Here is a 15,780-nt window from a genome sequence, read left to right as displayed (position 1 = left end):
CCCACTGTATCTTCAGCCTGACTGCGCATATACACAGTCATAAAATTTTGCTCAATGCCGATGCGCACACGTTCAGCGAACGTGCGGAACACCGGATCAAACGAAAGCACCACATCAACACAACTACCCGCAACCTTGACTGCATATTGGAGTTCCGCTGATGCGCAGCACTCCACTGCGCGACGACCGTCTCCATTCAATGCGTATAGGTCAGCTTTACCCTCCACAAGCAGAGCTAACGCAGTATCCTTGTACCCGAATCGCAACGCGATGTGAAGAGGGGTTTCTTCGACCTCGTTGGGAACAAGCGCGTTGACATCTGCCCCAAAACGGACAAACAGTTCCACACAGTCACCCCGCAACAGCCCGCCATCCACTGCAAACGCTAGCGGCGTCATTCCATCGTGGTCTAGTAGCAAGTAGTCTGCATCCACGGCAAGAAGTTCCTCGACAGCCCCAGCGTAGTTATGGCGAGCTGCCCAGTGCAGAGGTGTCCGCCCATGGCTATCCTTCGCGTTGACGTCCGCACCATGCTTCACTAACTCGCTAATCACACGATGTCTTCCCATTACCGCCGCCCAGTGCAGTGGAGTGCGGGTGTTCACTCCACGCTGAAATTCGCCCAATATATCAGGACTGATGCCCCAAGACAACAAATGTTGCACGGCAGCCAAGTTTCCTGCTGCTGCAGCTTCGTGTAGCGGGGTAAGAGCAACATCAGCACCCCACTCCTCAAGTACAGTCGCGAGTTCGCGACGACCAGAGAGCTGGGCTCGTTGAAGCACCGTCGTGCTGGCCGCATTTCCACCGCCCGGGACAAGGAGGATGTTGGCTCGATGTCGAATCAGGCATTCCACAACGTCAGCGGAGTCTGCCAGAAATATTGGAGTGACCCGCATGGAGCGCGAGAAAAAGCTCGACCGGGCTAGGATGTCCAAGTTAGCTCCATACTTCACCAAGAGATCAATAACCTGCGTGTGGCCGTGCAATGCGGCTACATGCAGTGGAGCTCCTAGTATATGCGTAACTTTCTTCACGCGGAGCTGGCACAATTCGTACAGCAGCTCCAGATTCAATGTAGCGCCTGAGATTTTGTCGAGAAAGTTGGGATTTAATCCAGCTTCCAGCAGCACTGACACGACTCGCACGTCGCCGGCGCGGCACGCCACGTGCAACGGGTTGTGCGTCCGATGCGAGAACATCCAGCACACCAGCGTAGGCGTCGTGTACATCCTGTTAAACAGCATATCCAGCTGCATCTTGGATCCGAGCACGTGCTGTGCGCGCTCGAGCAATTTCTCCACGGCGGCGCAATTCCCACTCGCGGCGGCATCGTACAGCGCGCCGCGCAGTTGTTTCTCCACTGTACGCACCGTGTTCTGCGTCGTTGCCCACGGATGCAGCTCCTGGTTCAGCGTCAAGTACGAGTCCACGTGGTTCGACTGCAGAATCGGCGTGTTCACGCTACTAGCAGCCGTGGTCTTGTCCGTCGTAGCATCAGCGTCACCAGCAGCAGCAGCAGCTCCGTTCGTCCCCGCCAGCGCCGTGGGCGCCACGGCCATGAGCTCGTCCTCCTCCAGCCCCGCTCCGAGCTGCAGCTGCTGGTGGGCACGCAGCCGATCGAACTGCTGCGCGTGCAGCGCAATGGTAAGGATGGCCAGCAGCGCGACGTACGACATGGGGTCCGTCCAAATGGCCCACACGCCGTCCTCCGTGAGGTCGCCGAAGGCCCAGTACATGCCCAGCATGAGCACGACGATCCACGTGAGCGACACCGTCTGCACCACCACGATGGCCTCGAACACGGCCAGCGCCAGCGTGCGCTCCAGCGTCACGCCGGGCGCGTCGAAGGCCGAGCGCGAGAGCGAGAAGGAGCTCACGGCGCGTGTTCCCAGCAGCTGCTCGCTCGTGGTGGCATCCTCCGTGGCAGCGGGAGGCTCCACCACCCGCACGCGGTAGAGCGCCACGCACGGGAGGGCGGCGAGCCCCAGCGACACGTTGAGCGCCTGCAGGCCGAGCCAAATGTTGAGCACCACGCCTTCGTTGCTGGTGAAGAAGAGCAGCAGCAGCGAGCCCAGCGACAGCACGGCCGTGGCCGCCACGCGCCACGTGTAGTACGAGTTGGACCACTGCAGATACGCGTCCGTGCCGCGCCAGCCGCCGCGCGGGGAAGAGGGCGGCGGCGCCGGCGAAGGAGACGTCACCCGATCGGCGGCGTCCGCTGCCATTTTGGTTTTTTCGGAGTGGTCCGCCCTGATGTTGATTATCGGTTTGTAAAGGATATTGGTATCGGTTTGAAGAGGGGAAAAGAGTTTTGACGAATGAGGGACAGAGCAGCTGCTGCAACTTATCCGACGCGGTCGGATTCTGATACAGTTTGAAGGACAGAGTGTTGGTGCGTTGGGTGCGAAGGGTCCATACGCGTAAGTTGCCGAGCAACCGTGCAATTTTTCCGCGAGGAAAGGTAAACACTTGCATATTTTACATGTCCCGCGCGAAACGCCCACCATTCGCCTCCGCCGCGATTGGCCAAAATATTTTTAAGGTCCACCGGCTCGTCTGCTCGACGCGGTCCGGAATTCCGCAACACAAGGAAGGCGCACAGTAGCGAAGCTCGACAGGCGTTTTCCGGCATACAAAGGCGGTCGGTCAACCAATCAACCGAACGCCGACTTCAGAAAGGAAGAAGGGCGGGACGAGGAAGAGTGCTCACGTCGCAGACGCAGCGCTCTCGCGGACCCCACAGGCAGCGCCAGACAGCAGCACCCACAGCGCCAGACGCACAGCTCTCCCAGCTACTCGGCGACCCCCTCACGCCCTCGAACAGACCAGCAGAAGCGCAGATAGACAGGGTTGAATTGAACCAACGGGCCATGGCCAAGCGCATCCGAGTGACCAAGCAGGACGCGGCCGCACCGGCGCCCACAGGCCTCGCAGACGCAGCCAAGACGAACGCACCCAAGGCCAAGGCGGCCACGCCCACCAACGCGGAGGGGAAGCACGTGATGCTTCCCGCGTTCCTGTCCAAGACGTACGAGATCTTCAGCATGCCCGAGTTCTCGCACGTGTGCGGCTGGAACGCCAACGGAGATACCATCATCGTGTCGCAGCTCGAGGCCTTCGTGGCGCTGGTGCTGCCGCGCTTCTTCAAGCACCGCAACTTCCCGTCGTTCGTGCGCCAGCTGAACCTCTACGGCTTCCACAAGACGGTGCTGGACTCGAAGCGCCTGGAGTTCCAGCACCCCTTCTTCAAGCGCGGCCGGCCGGACCTGCTGCACAACATCAAGCGCAAGGTGTCCAGCAGCAGCCACCACAACCAGCAGCTCGTCAGCTCGTCGCTCCAGGTGGGTTACGACCGACGATGGGACTGGAGAGGTGGGACAACAGACTTACTCTATTTTTTTTTACTTTTTTTTTTGTGTTACAGAACTCGCGACTTGATGCGCATCGGGAGATCTCCGACACGCTGCTGCGCGAGATGAAGGAGCTTCGACAGCGGAGTGATGCCATGGAGAAGCGACTGCGCGAATTGGAGATAGACAATGCGGTACGGGTGATGGGCTACTGTGCATTTTATTTTGCCATTTTTTATTGGAGAAGACTTATTGTATTTTATTTTGGATTTATGTAGATTGTGCGCAGTGACAACCTCAAGTTGTGGAAGCACCTGGAGTCGGCGAAGGATAAACAGCTGATCATGCAGGAGAAGATGAAGAAGATCATGTGGATTCTGTTCCAGATCTACCGGGGAAAGCAGCAGAACCTCCCCAAAATCTCCAGCAACGATGCTACGGGCGCCGTGATCAGCGAAGAGTAAGTGTCGTAAACTTGCTGACCTGGCTGGCGTGTTTTTGCAAGGCGGAGTATGTGATTTGTGACTAACCAGTTTTGCTGCTGTGTGGTGTTTGCAATTCGTGCCTGCTTCTCGTTGGCTTCGAACTTTTCTTTGACCTATTGGTAGCTGCTACATCAACAGTAGTATGCTTGGTCCGAAGGAATTCCGAGACGTACTGCGATTTTTGGCGATGGACGAGCCCGCGTTGCTGCCTGGAGCCGCTACCAATGTAGCAGCTGCAACAACGGGATCTCGAAAGCGAAAGTTTGTTGAAGTTCCGTCCGATATCAGCACTGAAAGTGCTCCATACAAACTAGGTGCGCTACCTGTCTTGCATTGCAGCCGATGGATTTTGTGATTATACTGACTTATCGTGTTTTCCTAGATGTAGAGCCGTCGTCTGTTGTTGAAGTGCCCAGTGCAGTCGAGGACCCCAACCCGTTCGCTATGACTGTGCCATCAAACCCGCTTCCTGTCATGCATCAGGACGCTGTTCAGAACAATATTCTGAGCATCTTCTCACCGATCAAGAACAGCAGTGTGCCCAGTGTGGACTCGACGCTCAGCGGATTCCTTACAAATGGCGTGGATACTCTATCGGTACCTTCTGTATCTGCACCGAAGGTATTGACCCCAACAGTATCAACGCCGACCCCACCTACTCCCACCGTGTCGACGCCGACAGTAACCACGCCGGCTGAAAGCCAACCACCAATGGAAGCTGCCGCCGCAACGCCGAACGGTGCCACGACTGAGTCAACTGGTGACGCTAATAGCAACAATCAGCTGGCATTTTTGGACGAAGAACTTCCTTTGCTGCCCGACTCGGACCACTACAACTTCACTGATGGCGAGCAGGTACTGTAACGCATCCTGCGGTCTTGGTTATCTGTTTGTTGGTTGCTTTGTGATCAGTGGTGTAATGAAGTGTCTTTGTTGCTGGACTGTGCATTAGCAGGCAGTAATGAAGAAACTCGAGGATTTTGAGACGTCTCTACTGGACGAGTACGATGTCAGCTGCCTCGATACACTGCTGCAGCAACTGAAAAACTCGAATGGAGACAAACCAGCAGGCGTTTCAGTGGCAGACCCGGAGGAGGTCGTCGTTGGACCAACCAACGCGTTACCACACGACGCGTAATACGGCAAACCTACAGACCAATACCAGCTACTATCGTGGCTGTGGTCTTGCTCGGGAAGCTGGTGAAACCTGTGAAGACTACCTTATCGAAGAACTTACATATCCACGTACATGTCAAGCGAGTTGCCGCGCGCGCGTGTCGTCACTGGTGAGAAGAGCTGCGCAGCGTTGCAATTGCATGCCTGGCGCTCATTTTGTCAGCTGATAGACAAGCTACAGAGCGCGTTGACCCGCGTCTCCTCGTCCGGATAGAAACAGGTCGAGTGTGGGAAGTCAACAAGAAGAATATCAAGCGGAGCGGTGGGCGCGAGAGAGGAGCTACCTGATCGCGACGCGAAACTAAGAGACGGAGACGAGTTCGTACGAACAAACAGCCAACAGTTGATGCGATGGGCATTCGACGGCAGCGAACGAGCGCTCCGAGACGATGACGAACACATACACGCGGCTGTTTTTATTTATGCAAAGATTGCGAGAATCGAGACAACCAAAACGAGAAAACAAGAAAAATGGTTTAGTGTAAATACTCTTCCTGTCTGGCTGCTGCATGACCAGTGCTCTTTATCCTCTAGGTGCTGTCTGTTGGCGGGTCTGTGTCTCCAATTGACTACGCAGTCGTTGGATCTCCTTGTCCTTGCGACTGAGCTCCAGTTGGGCCGTGGCGAAGAGCGTGGAGATGTTGGTCTCGAGCTGTTTGTTGGCTGCTCCAAGCTGTCGGTTCTGCTCCTGCAGCTGCGCCAGTTCGTCCTGCAGCCGCGTGTTCTCCTTCTCCACTTGAGTCTTGAGGTCCAGCGCCTCCTTCTTCTCCAAGGCACTGGTGGACGTGTCCAGGTCGCCGTATAGGTCTTCCTCGGTATTGCTCATTGTAACCGATTCACAAGTGTGCCATACAAACTCCAAGTCATAACGCATTCGGAATTAGACGGAATTCCAGTAACAGTGTGTTCGTCTCTACTCAACTGTACCAGTAGCGAGACATCATGGACTCGAGGTGCACCAAGTTCTGGGAAGACGGCCAGGCGCTGGTGGCGACCATCTCCGGCCCGGACAGCGCTGCGAAGATGGACACGACGCAGGGCAAGATCTTCAAGGAGCTGCGCACCATGAGTCGCTTCTTACAGCGCAACCAGAGCCAGCGCTTCAGTGACGCGGCGCAGCAGAAGCTCGTGGACTGTGTGGGGCACTACGTGGGGCTCGGCAAGCAGGGACGAGCCATGCTGCCGGTGGCGGAGGCCACGTTCCAGACAGTGAAGGACGGCCTCGCAATGCCCTTCAACGTGGTGGGCACCAAGCAGAAGAAGCGCCTTCTCAAGTGGTACAACGAGCTCATCGCAATCGTCGGCGGCGACCCGGACGCGGCCATCGCTGGCGAGGTGGTGGTCGTCCCCAGCATCGAGTGGAGCGTCATGGACATCGACGGGGACGGCTTCCTGTCACTCATGCAGGTAGAAACGGGAGATACAAATGAGAGCTTCCAGGTCAAGAAGAAGAGCGCAGAGTACAAAAAGATCAAGAAGGCACTGGAGGACCGGGAAGTCATCGTCGTCACCAGTGGCGACGACATCGAGGAAATCCGCGTCCAAGATGAGTAAATGGGGAAAGCTTCCTGCCTGCATGTTAGAGCATAATTAAGGGTAGCCCGAACGCATCGAAAGTTCCAAATGGCTGCGTCATTAGAACGGACTGGCAGCACCCGACTTGTCACGACTCTCACTCCACGCCTTGGCGATCGTGCGCTTCATCTCGTCGTCACCTTCGTCGTACATGTTCTGCCAGGAACAATACACCAAGTCAGAAGATATCACAGCCTTCCACAATTTTATACAGAGCCCAGCACGCACCTTCATCATGTCCATGATGCCCGCCGACGGGTCGCTCGTGTCAGGCTTGCTGGTCTTGAGCGGGTTCTTGGCAGTAAGGTTCATCCACGTGTTGTCCTTGTCCGCCTTGTGCAGCGAGATCGTGACGCGGTTTTTCTTCACGCGGAACGAGCTCTTGGCCGGGTCGATCTCCTTCTCCAAGTGCTGCTTAATCAGACTGCAACAACAGCAACACCAGCACGCAATCATCAGTTCTTCTTTCCACCTTACTCCTGCCTCTCCAGTTAGCAACGCACCGGTAGTTCTTGCTCTCCAGCCCAATAATCTGTCACCACCACCACCACAACAGCAAATAATCATTAATGCAATCTACTACAACTGTCCAGATCCTCGCCTGCCATTGCCAACACACCTTGAGGTCGAACGACGTCTTGGTGAAGTGGCACGTGACGTTCTCCTTGGGTAGATTGCCCACGCCGTCGACGCCCGACATGATGTAGACCGCCACCTTGGGTTTGCCGTAGCCGTCGTCCTCCCACCCGAAGCGGCTGATCTCCGAGAACGTCGCCACGTTGCTGGGCTTGGGCGCAGCAGGCTCAGCCTTGACGGACGAGGCGTCCAGCTTGGGCTTGGGCGCCTCGTCCACCTCCATGGGCTCCTCCTGTTGCTGCTGCTGCTCCGCGGCCTCCAGCGCCTTCTGCTTGTGCTGTAGCAGCTGCTCCAGGTCGCGGCGGTTGCCAGGCGTCTTGGTCTGCGCCAGCAGCGTCTGCAGCTCGGCCACTTCCGCCGCCAGGTCCGTCGCGTCGCCTCCTGCCATTTGGTCCGTAGCTCTTGCGATCCAAATCGAAAAGTGAGGCTACCGACACACAAAATTTCCGAATTTTCTCGATCAGGACTATTTTTTCACCATGCGCACAAAAAATAGTCCTGAGGATAAAGTGCGGACTTATTTGTTAAAAGTATTATTATTAATAATACAAGCCGGCGCGAAGCGATGGAGGGAGCTGCGGGCGCCTCCGAGGCCGCGCCCTCTACGGAGGCGGCGGCGTGTGCAGGGCCGTCTTCGTCCCCGAGCGGATCTCCCGGCCAGTCCTCAGCGCAGCAGCAGCCGCAGGACTCGCCCATGACGCCGGAGACGGCCTCCTCCGGCAGCGACGGAGTGCCCACGCCCACCGAGAGCACGAGGAGAGGCGGCGCCGCGGCAAATGGCGCGACCACGGACCAAAATGGGCCCAAACCGGCCGCTAATGCCTCGGAGACAGCGGCCGCGAGGCCGCAGGACGGAGAGAGGAGGAGAGACGCCGCAGCGGTGGCACCCGCAGAGCCCGACAACAAGACGAAGCGCTGGTTCGAGGTCATCCCGAAGGTTCTGCACAACTTCCGGTCGCACGACCGCGAGCAGATCAAACGTAGGAAAAAGGAGAATTGAGTTTTTTTGTGTATTGTGCGTTGGGTAATGGGGCTGAGCATTTTTTTTTTGTGTATTTGGTGCTTAGAGCTGACGATGCCGAGGTGTTCGATCTGTATACGGAGCGAGCGAGACGTCAAGGCGGAGTTCAGGTGCAAAGAAGAAGGCTGTACTCTACTGGACCAGCCGCTGTGCTCGTCTTGCTGGAAGAACACACACCAGTCGAAAGACGGGAAGGAACACAAGCAGCTCCCAGCGTCGAGTGAGTTTTCTGCGGTGGATGGGGATGGAGGAATTGTGTTGTTAATATTTGTGTGTGTGTGGCAGTTTGTCCGCAGTGCCAACTGGAGCGCATCGCGTACTGGTGCGCAGAGTGCGACCTGAAGTTTTGCAGAGTCTGCTTTGACCAGATTCACAGCGTGGCCAAGGCCAAACAACACCGCAAGCTCGCCACGGAAGGTTCGTGCATGGCATGTTCGATGTCGCTGTACTTTGAATTGTCAAATCGTTTGAAAAACTCAACCCACCCTGTACGCTACCTCACAGGTGCACCCGGAACCTGCTTGGCAAAATCGGACTGGTCGGCACCTTTTCAGAATGCGATCATGCAGCTAATTACCGCGCGAAAGCATCCAGCTTCAGGTCCCGCTACTTCTGAAAGAGATTCTACTGGTCCCAAGCGGAAGCGTGAGGTGGAGGTGATCGTTATAGACGACGACGACGACGATGACGACGATATGGATGGTGGAATGGCTAGTTCCTCGTCTGCTGCCAATGGAACTCCAGAGGTGCCTGTGGATAGCAGTGACGCTGCGATGAATAGGCAGAACGGCAATGTCAGAAATGGGGTTATTCGCCCCAGTGATGTGTTTGCACAACTAAACGTGCCGGTGCGAATTGCTCCCGCTCAGTCCCCAGTTGCTGAGCACTCGACGATTGAGCCCATTCCGTTCCCGCAAGAGCTAACAGGAACAGCACCTTCACCTTCTGTCCAACCCAGCTTGCCGTACAGCTCATCGTCGATGCTGAACGGGACCCACACAGCAAACATTAGCTCCAGTGTGGACAGTATGCAGTGGAACAACAGTGTACCTCAGTTCGCCGCTTCAGCAGGACGTCCAGCCGCAAGTACGGGCTACGGAGCAAGTGCCACCAGCAATGGTATGATGGAGATGTCGTCGAGCTCCGCATCTATGAACTCGGCGAACGGAGTGTGGTCAACAACTTCTGCCATTAGCACAGATTTGGCCAGCATGTCCAACCCCACCAGTCTGCTGCCTCTCGGTGGTGCTGTTTTCGCGGAAAACGCGTTGGTTGACTCGTTAGTGGACCGCTATCACGAGGTGAACCAAACTGTACTTAATTTGGAGCTGCAAACCGAGCAATTCACCAGACAGATAGCCGTCGCAACATGCCAAGGGCCATTCGCGGCAGGGAACTTGATGGCCAGCCTCAACAGTTTGCAACCCATACTGACGTCAGAACGGAACAGACGTGATAACTTGTTTATCGCGATGATTATCCAGTCCCAAGACATCATGGCTGCTGTGCGTCTTCTGCGCCTGACTGAGCTTGGCGACGTGCCGCAAGTCCCCATGATTAGCCATCGCAAATGTCTGCAGATATCAAACGAGATCAACCAACACAAGAAAAAACTGATCGAGCTGAACCAGGAGCTTACTGAGACGCTCACCCAGTCCAACGCGGTCAGCTCCAGTTGGGAAACCTCAGTAATTCGGACGACTAGCGCCAACATTCAGATGCATGAGAAAAGCATCAAGAAGCTGAAGAAAGACCGCGAAGTGGAAATTGTGCGGATTGTGCAGTTCAGTCGCAATATCCGCGAGACGCTGAAGAAAACGTTTCAACGCACGGTGGAGCTGCAGCGTCAGCGGCAGCAACAGCAGCAGCAGCAACAACAATTTCAGCAGTATGGATAGTTTTTAGTCTGAAGAAGGGTCCTCGAGTACACGGTGACTTGGTGATCATCAGTTACTGAGCCCGAAAGCGATTGCAGCGAAGGAGTGACAATGTAGGCAAAGATGATTATTTAAAAGCACTGAATGCGAAAACAACAAGTAGCTGTGTCCATCCGTGTCGATACACGAGGTAGCCGATGTGATCCAGGAAGAGATATAGCATCCTACAGGAGCGGAAGGTAAACCCAGATTGCAAGTGTGAAGGATCACGGTTTGCGTGAATTGGTCGGTCGAGCATCTTCAAGTTGGAAAGGCTGAGATCAAGTGTTACCTTCATGAGTAGCGTCGGTGAACTGAAGCCTCCTGTCAGAAGACAATGGAGGCAACTGGTCGAGTCTCGATCATTCACGAAGCACCGGTTCGGAACGCGGTTCTGGAACCTCGGAAGTACAGCAACTGCGTTGTGAATTGACTACATCACCGCCGAGCTCAAGCCGAAATACTCTCGTCGAAGCTGTTCGACTTTCTTGTGCTTCCATGCCATGCACGTGCAGAATATGACTGGATCTTCAACGTGGACCAACGTTTTCATGACAAGTGGATCGCTCGTTCTAGTCGACTCGTCTTTCAGTCGTCCCAAGAGGACAGCATAATGGTGGCTGTGCACCGACACGTGCAGATCGGCCTAATCGAAAAAAAAATTAAGTCTCTGTCCTCATCCAAAAAGTGGCGTGGACATACCTTGTATCTGTTGTCAAGAACTGGGCCATCAGATACCGATATGACTTCCATATTGACCACAGGGAAGTCGAAGCCCAGCTTATCGTAAGCACCATGCATCTCACGAGAGAGAGCGAGTCGATTGTTGTCGTCATCGTCATACTGGGCATGACTCTTGAATCGACGACAATGAGATCTTGACATCAAGTGAACGCTTTCAGCCTTGCCGTGTGGACCAAAAAATCCTTCAGCTTCAATTCGTTGGTACTTGAAAACAGGATCATCCGGATCAATAAAAGAGAATTCGATCGGAACCGAAGATATTGCTTCTTGAGGCGACTCAGATTCTTGACCGACATAATCATGACTGAAAATGCGCTGCTGATGCCTCGGACAAGGTGCCTGAGAAACAAGCGAAGTGATCGGGATCGTGATGAATTCGGCGTTCAAGCGACTTTGGAAGAATAAGGCATGCGCTTCTGCACAAAGCGTCAGTTGTCTTAGCAGCCACAAAAAAGTAGATGCACACACTCACCTTCCTTGAAAAGAACATGAATATGTAAGTCGGTGTTTGTGTACCAGAATGCTAGAACTTTGTTGTCGGACAGCACATTTGCTGGGTCATAATATCCGAGTTCTGCATCAGCGATTCGATATAATCTGCTGCGAACGTCTTTTGTCTGCAGTGCGTTCTCGACCGAACCAGTCACCAGCCAAAACACAGCTCTCATCGTCGTTCTACACTAGCCGCAGCTTCTGAGCGTTCCACCAGCACGTGAATCTCTCCGTCTATTGTATCGAAACCTACTGTGTGAGTTTCAAAGAAGAACGCATTTTCTTGCAAAGTCTGTCGACATCTCCTCTCAAGGTGGTATCCAAACCATCGTCGTCCTTCAACCACGCGCCGTTCTTCCACGCCAAGTACAAAGTCAGCAACCTTGGGGGACAGTGTGCTGCTCGGTGCTTAAGACACCAGCGATCTTATCCCGCAGCGCCTCCACATATGCATTGTGCTCGATCTCGACGGAGAAGATGCTCCCCTCGCTGTACACACCACAGCGTAGCTTCATGTTTTCACGGAAAGTTCTCGGCAGAGACGCGAGCAGTTGTTGGAGTAGCTCCTATACTACTACAGATATTGTTTCAGAAGCTGAGTCTATTGAAGAACTGTACGGTGAGCACACCATTCAGCGCATTAAATCTGTTGATAACTACAAGTTGGGAGATTCACGAGTATTGTCACCAAGTGATTGGATCAAGGCGAAAATGCACGCTGTTGGTGATTCCATCGACTACAAGCACAGCAACCTGACTTTGGAAAAGACGGATACACGTATCCTTACCATATCAATTCGATCAACTCGATGAATTCTTGACAACTTGTTCTACAAGTCCAGTTAAAACCGTGGATCGTTCGAACAAGCAAACGTTGAATGCGGAGTGTACTACTTAGTTAAACTGTGCGTGCGTTAATCGAACAGACTTTCCTTTCAAAACATTCACGGCCTGCGCTCGACTAAGGTTGACCGTTGACTTTGTGATCATTAGTTGCTGAGCCCGAAAGCGATTGCAGCGAAGGAGTGACGATGTAGGCAAAGTTGATTACTTAAAAGCACTGAATGCGAAAACAAGTAGTTGTGTCATCCGTGTCGATACACGAGGAAGCCGATCTGACCCAGGAAGAAGTACAGCATCCTACAGGCATCGGAAGGTAAGCCCAGAATTGCAAGTGTGAAATGGGTGAAGGTGAGTGTACTTACTTTTTGACCTCATGAGAGACGAAAGAGCCGAAGGACTTGCCGACGATGACATGCCACGCGCCCTCCTGTGTCTCCTCGATTTCGTGCTTGATCTGCTGTGCAACTTCTGTGAAGTGGTTCTTTTCACCCTTGTACAATGCCTTCAGCGCGTTTGTGGCGCTGGAGAGGATGAGTTCTTCCAGTTCCTTGGATGTATCCTGGTACACGATGCGCAGACCGCCCACCGACACGTCGTCCTTCTTCTGAGCCTTGGACATGTTTGAACTTGTGTCCGAGCGGATCTTTGGTCGAGAGTGGCGACCGACCGTTGAGATCGTCTTCCAGCTAAATCAAGGAAAGCGCTGTGAGAGTTTTGGCAGAAGACCATTGAGTGACTCGCCGAGTTGGGGCCATGTCGAGGTCGAGGGACATTTTGGAGCGCTTGGTGCAGCAAACTGTGCGCAATGTGCTGTTCCGTGTGCCATCAGACCAGCCCACGCGGAGCCAAGCAGTAGTCGCTAAACCTACTGTCTTGGCGACCACTGCAAGTAGCATCGACCACCCTACGGCCCTTAAAACGGCAACCCCGATCGAAATTCGCCCAGACTCGCTTCTCCACCTCCTCGTTAGCTCGAACTACGATGGCACCGACAACCCAGCTGAGGATGACGGGGACAACAACGCTGTAAGAACTCGTTGCGGGTCGTGGATCACGGATTGCGTGAATTGGTCGGTCGAGCGTCTACAAGCTGAAAAGGCCGAGATCAAGCGCTACCTTCATCAGCAGCGTCGTGAAACTGAAGGCTCCTGTCAGAAGACAATGGAGGTAACCGGTCAAGTCTCGATCATTCACGAGGCGTACGCGATTCTGAAGCTTTTCCTACTCGAACGGGACCCCGACTATCGCCAGTGTCTGCAGCAGACAATTGGGGGCAGCAACTCGTTCCTGACGTCGCTGCATGTGCTACTCACTCTGTACGCGACCTGCTTTGAACGCGCTCACGGAAGACAGGTGCGTCAAACACGTGCCAACCCTGTATCCGTGTAACTTCAACGTCTCTTATTCACCTTATGACTCGCATCTACGTTGCAGATCTCCAAGAAAGCCGACGTGAAGCCTATCGAGACGCTCTATGAACTCTTCCTCGCTCACCACTGCGCGCCAAAGTCGCAGTAGCTGTAACCGAGTAAAGAGAAATGCACTTGCTTTCACTTTCTTGTTGGTCTTGTGTGATCTTGTCTTATCTGATGCTCTACACGAATGAGCTGTGCGTGGGGATGATGTCGTCCTTTTTTGAGTCCATGCAGGGCACCGACAGCCACGCGTAATAGAAGGCCGCGCCTCCCAGCACGTGCATCAGGCCCTTAGCGAGCCCCAAGGCGGCGTGGTTCTCGTCGTCTTCGAAGAAGATGGCGATGACGCCCACCACCGCAGCAGCGGCCAGGCAGCCCACGCCGTACGTGGCGTTCTGCTTGTTGAGCGGCGAGATGTTGCCGCTCTGCGTGAACAGGCGGCGGTAGGCCACGCCCAGCAGGTAGCAGACCACGAGCAGCCCCTCGTAGAGCGTCGAGTCCCAGCCGTCCTTGGCCTTGAAGAGCCAGGCGCCCGCGAACGCCACGTAGCGCAGCACGATGTTGTGGTTCTCGTCCTTGTAGCCCATGAGGTGCACGCAGAGCAGCAGGAAGTACGTGACGGACAGCACGTCCGAGATGAAGTGCCACTCGTCCTCCTTGAGGAACAGCTGCGAGTCGAAGGCCTCGGCCGCGTTGAAGCAGAAGGCGATCACGAGCTGGAACACGCCCACGAACAGCTCGAAGTGGCGCCGGTTGCGCTTCATCACGTCCAGCGCCGGCAGCATGGCCGCGTCCGTGAGCGCCAGGAACACGAAGCGCCCGAGCTCCAGCAGCATTTTCCCCTGGTGGCAATGGCGAGCGTCCAGCACAGCACTGCACACGTACGTACGACTCCCCTTCTCGCTTCTAATTGGCGAATAATTGAATCCACCAATCAGAGCGCGTCGGGCCAGCATGCACCTGACTAAACCGTTGCATCGGTTTACAAGGGGACCTGCTCGTACTGAATGCGAATCAGTAGTCGAACAGAGACGAGCCACTTTTGAAGGTCAACCTCCGGTCACGGTCTCACTTACTAATTTGCGCAACACCGGACAAGGACCTCGTCGAGCTTGGAGCGCAAGACATTGACACTGTACAATGACTGCCACTGGGTCGAACTCTGCGCTGCTGCTGGACGGCAAGGCCGCGAGCGACGCCATCCGCGAGCAGAAGCTCAAGCCGCAGTGCGCCGCCTTCCAGCAGCGGTATGGCCGCCCCGTGGGGCTGGCGGTCGTGGTCGTGGGCGCCCGCAAGGACTCGGCCACGTACGTGCGCATGAAGCAAAAGGCGTGCTCCGCCGCGGGCATCGAGTCGTGGAAGATCCAGATCGAGCTGCAGCAGGGCGGCGATGAGAGGCCCCCGAGCAGCGTGACCGACGAGCTGCTGCGCACCATCCAGGAGCTCAATGCGCGCGCCGACGTGGACGGCATCATCGTGCAGCTACCGCTGCCCGCGTTCTGCGACGAGGACGCGATTCTCGCCACTATTGACCCCAAGAAGGACGTGGACGGCCTGCACCCGGACAACCACGCGGCGCTCTTCCAGTTCGCGACTAAGAAAGCCGCGAACCAGCATGAGGAGCCACCGTTCGCGCTGCCCTGCACGCCCGCGGGCTGTCTCGAGCTGCTGGACCACTACAACATCCCGCTGGAGGGCAAGCATGTCGTGGTGCTCGGCCGCAGCCAGATTGTCGGCCTGCCCGTGTCGTTGCTCTGCCTGCACCGCAACGCCACGGTCACCATGTGCCACTCGCGAACCCAAGACCTCAAGGCGCGTGTGCTTGAGGCCGACATCGTCATCGCGGCCATCGGACGCGCGCGCTTCGTGCAGGGAGACTGGATTAAGCCCGGTGCTACCGTGATCGATGTCGGTATCAACGCAGTGGAGGACGCGTCCAAGAAGAGCGGCTACCGGCTCGTGGGCGACGTGGACTTCGACGCCGCCGTCAAGGTCGCACATGGCATCACTCCTGTGCCGGGCGGTATTGGCCCGATGACCGTGGCCATGCTGCTGAAGAACACCATCCAGTGCGCCGCGCGACGCGTGCAACAAAAGTAAAGCGGAAGGATACGGCGCGTGAAA

General features: G+C 55.4%; 10 protein-coding genes across 12 annotated transcripts; 5 read left to right on the top strand and 5 right to left on the bottom strand.

Annotated features, from left to right (window-relative positions):
* Window positions 1–1,033: 1,033 nt before the first annotated feature.
* Window positions 1,034–2,228, bottom strand: IUM83_01476 (transient receptor potential Ca2 channel (TRP-CC) family protein; the record flags this gene model as incomplete). Its single annotated transcript, XM_067925334.1, has 2 exons — window positions 1,034–1,043; window positions 1,138–2,228. 2 exons carry the CDS (start codon window positions 2,226–2,228, stop codon window positions 1,034–1,036), a joined length of 1,101 nt encoding a protein of 366 aa, XP_067797741.1.
* A 645-nt stretch (window positions 2,229–2,873) lies between these two features.
* On the top strand, window positions 2,874–4,976 carry IUM83_01475 (Heat shock factor protein 2; the record flags this gene model as incomplete). Of its 3 annotated transcripts, none has more annotated exons than XM_067925331.1 (6): window positions 2,874–3,344; window positions 3,428–3,547; window positions 3,632–3,813; window positions 3,977–4,152; window positions 4,221–4,693; window positions 4,794–4,976. In XM_067925331.1, 6 exons carry the CDS (start codon window positions 2,874–2,876, stop codon window positions 4,974–4,976), a joined length of 1,605 nt encoding a protein of 534 aa, XP_067797519.1. The 3 variants fall into 3 exon arrangements, with proteins under 3 accessions (XP_067797519.1, XP_067797518.1, XP_067797517.1); XM_067925332.1 differs by having other exon boundaries at window positions 3,962–4,152; XM_067925333.1 differs by having other exon boundaries at window positions 3,962–4,152; window positions 4,791–4,976.
* A 561-nt stretch (window positions 4,977–5,537) lies between these two features.
* Window positions 5,538–5,840, bottom strand: IUM83_01474 (Heat stress transcription factor A-1a; the record flags this gene model as incomplete). The annotated part of the gene is made up of 1 exon (XM_067925330.1): window positions 5,538–5,840. One exon carries the CDS (start codon window positions 5,838–5,840, stop codon window positions 5,538–5,540), a length of 303 nt encoding a protein of 100 aa, XP_067797494.1.
* Window positions 5,841–5,956: 116 nt separating this feature from the next.
* Window positions 5,957–6,568, top strand: IUM83_01473 (uncharacterized protein; the record flags this gene model as incomplete). The annotated part of the gene is made up of 1 exon (XM_067925329.1): window positions 5,957–6,568. The coding sequence occupies one exon, from the start codon at window positions 5,957–5,959 to the stop codon at window positions 6,566–6,568; it is 612 nt and encodes a 203-aa protein (XP_067797516.1).
* An 81-nt stretch (window positions 6,569–6,649) lies between these two features.
* On the bottom strand, window positions 6,650–7,613 carry IUM83_01472 (Calcyclin-binding protein; the record flags this gene model as incomplete). Its single annotated transcript, XM_067925328.1, has 4 exons — window positions 6,650–6,745; window positions 6,818–7,013; window positions 7,093–7,121; window positions 7,209–7,613. 4 exons carry the CDS (start codon window positions 7,611–7,613, stop codon window positions 6,650–6,652), a joined length of 726 nt encoding a protein of 241 aa, XP_067797515.1.
* Window positions 7,614–7,790: 177 nt separating this feature from the next.
* Window positions 7,791–10,144, top strand: IUM83_01471 (Zinc finger, B-box; the record flags this gene model as incomplete). Its single annotated transcript, XM_067925327.1, has 4 exons — window positions 7,791–8,205; window positions 8,293–8,466; window positions 8,532–8,663; window positions 8,751–10,144. 4 exons carry the CDS (start codon window positions 7,791–7,793, stop codon window positions 10,142–10,144), a joined length of 2,115 nt encoding a protein of 704 aa, XP_067797102.1.
* Window positions 10,145–12,483: 2,339 nt separating this feature from the next.
* Window positions 12,484–12,860, bottom strand: IUM83_01470 (Cytoplasmic dynein light chain 2; the record flags this gene model as incomplete). The annotated part of the gene is made up of 2 exons (XM_067925326.1): window positions 12,484–12,538; window positions 12,604–12,860. The coding sequence occupies 2 exons, from the start codon at window positions 12,858–12,860 to the stop codon at window positions 12,484–12,486; spliced, it is 312 nt and encodes a 103-aa protein (XP_067797623.1).
* A 134-nt stretch (window positions 12,861–12,994) lies between these two features.
* IUM83_01469 (uncharacterized protein) lies at window positions 12,995–13,759 on the top strand (the record flags this gene model as incomplete). Its single annotated transcript, XM_067925325.1, has 2 exons — window positions 12,995–13,594; window positions 13,676–13,759. The coding sequence occupies 2 exons, from the start codon at window positions 12,995–12,997 to the stop codon at window positions 13,757–13,759; spliced, it is 684 nt and encodes a 227-aa protein (XP_067797425.1).
* A 76-nt stretch (window positions 13,760–13,835) lies between these two features.
* Window positions 13,836–14,492, bottom strand: IUM83_01468 (uncharacterized protein; the record flags this gene model as incomplete). Its single annotated transcript, XM_067925324.1, has 1 exon — window positions 13,836–14,492. The coding sequence occupies one exon, from the start codon at window positions 14,490–14,492 to the stop codon at window positions 13,836–13,838; it is 657 nt and encodes a 218-aa protein (XP_067797161.1).
* A 304-nt stretch (window positions 14,493–14,796) lies between these two features.
* Window positions 14,797–15,756, top strand: IUM83_01467 (Bifunctional folD protein; the record flags this gene model as incomplete). The annotated part of the gene is made up of 1 exon (XM_067925323.1): window positions 14,797–15,756. The coding sequence occupies one exon, from the start codon at window positions 14,797–14,799 to the stop codon at window positions 15,754–15,756; it is 960 nt and encodes a 319-aa protein (XP_067797422.1).
* Between the last annotated feature and the right edge of the window lie 24 nt (window positions 15,757–15,780).

The sequence above is a fragment of the Phytophthora cinnamomi genome, assembly GCF_018691715.1.
Source record: "Phytophthora cinnamomi strain GKB4 chromosome Unknown Contig14, whole genome shotgun sequence".
Lineage (NCBI taxonomy): Eukaryota > Oomycota > Peronosporomycetes > Peronosporales > Peronosporaceae > Phytophthora > Phytophthora cinnamomi.
The sequence above is the reverse complement of the archived record's forward strand: the minus strand, read 5'-3'. Positions and strand labels throughout refer to the sequence as shown.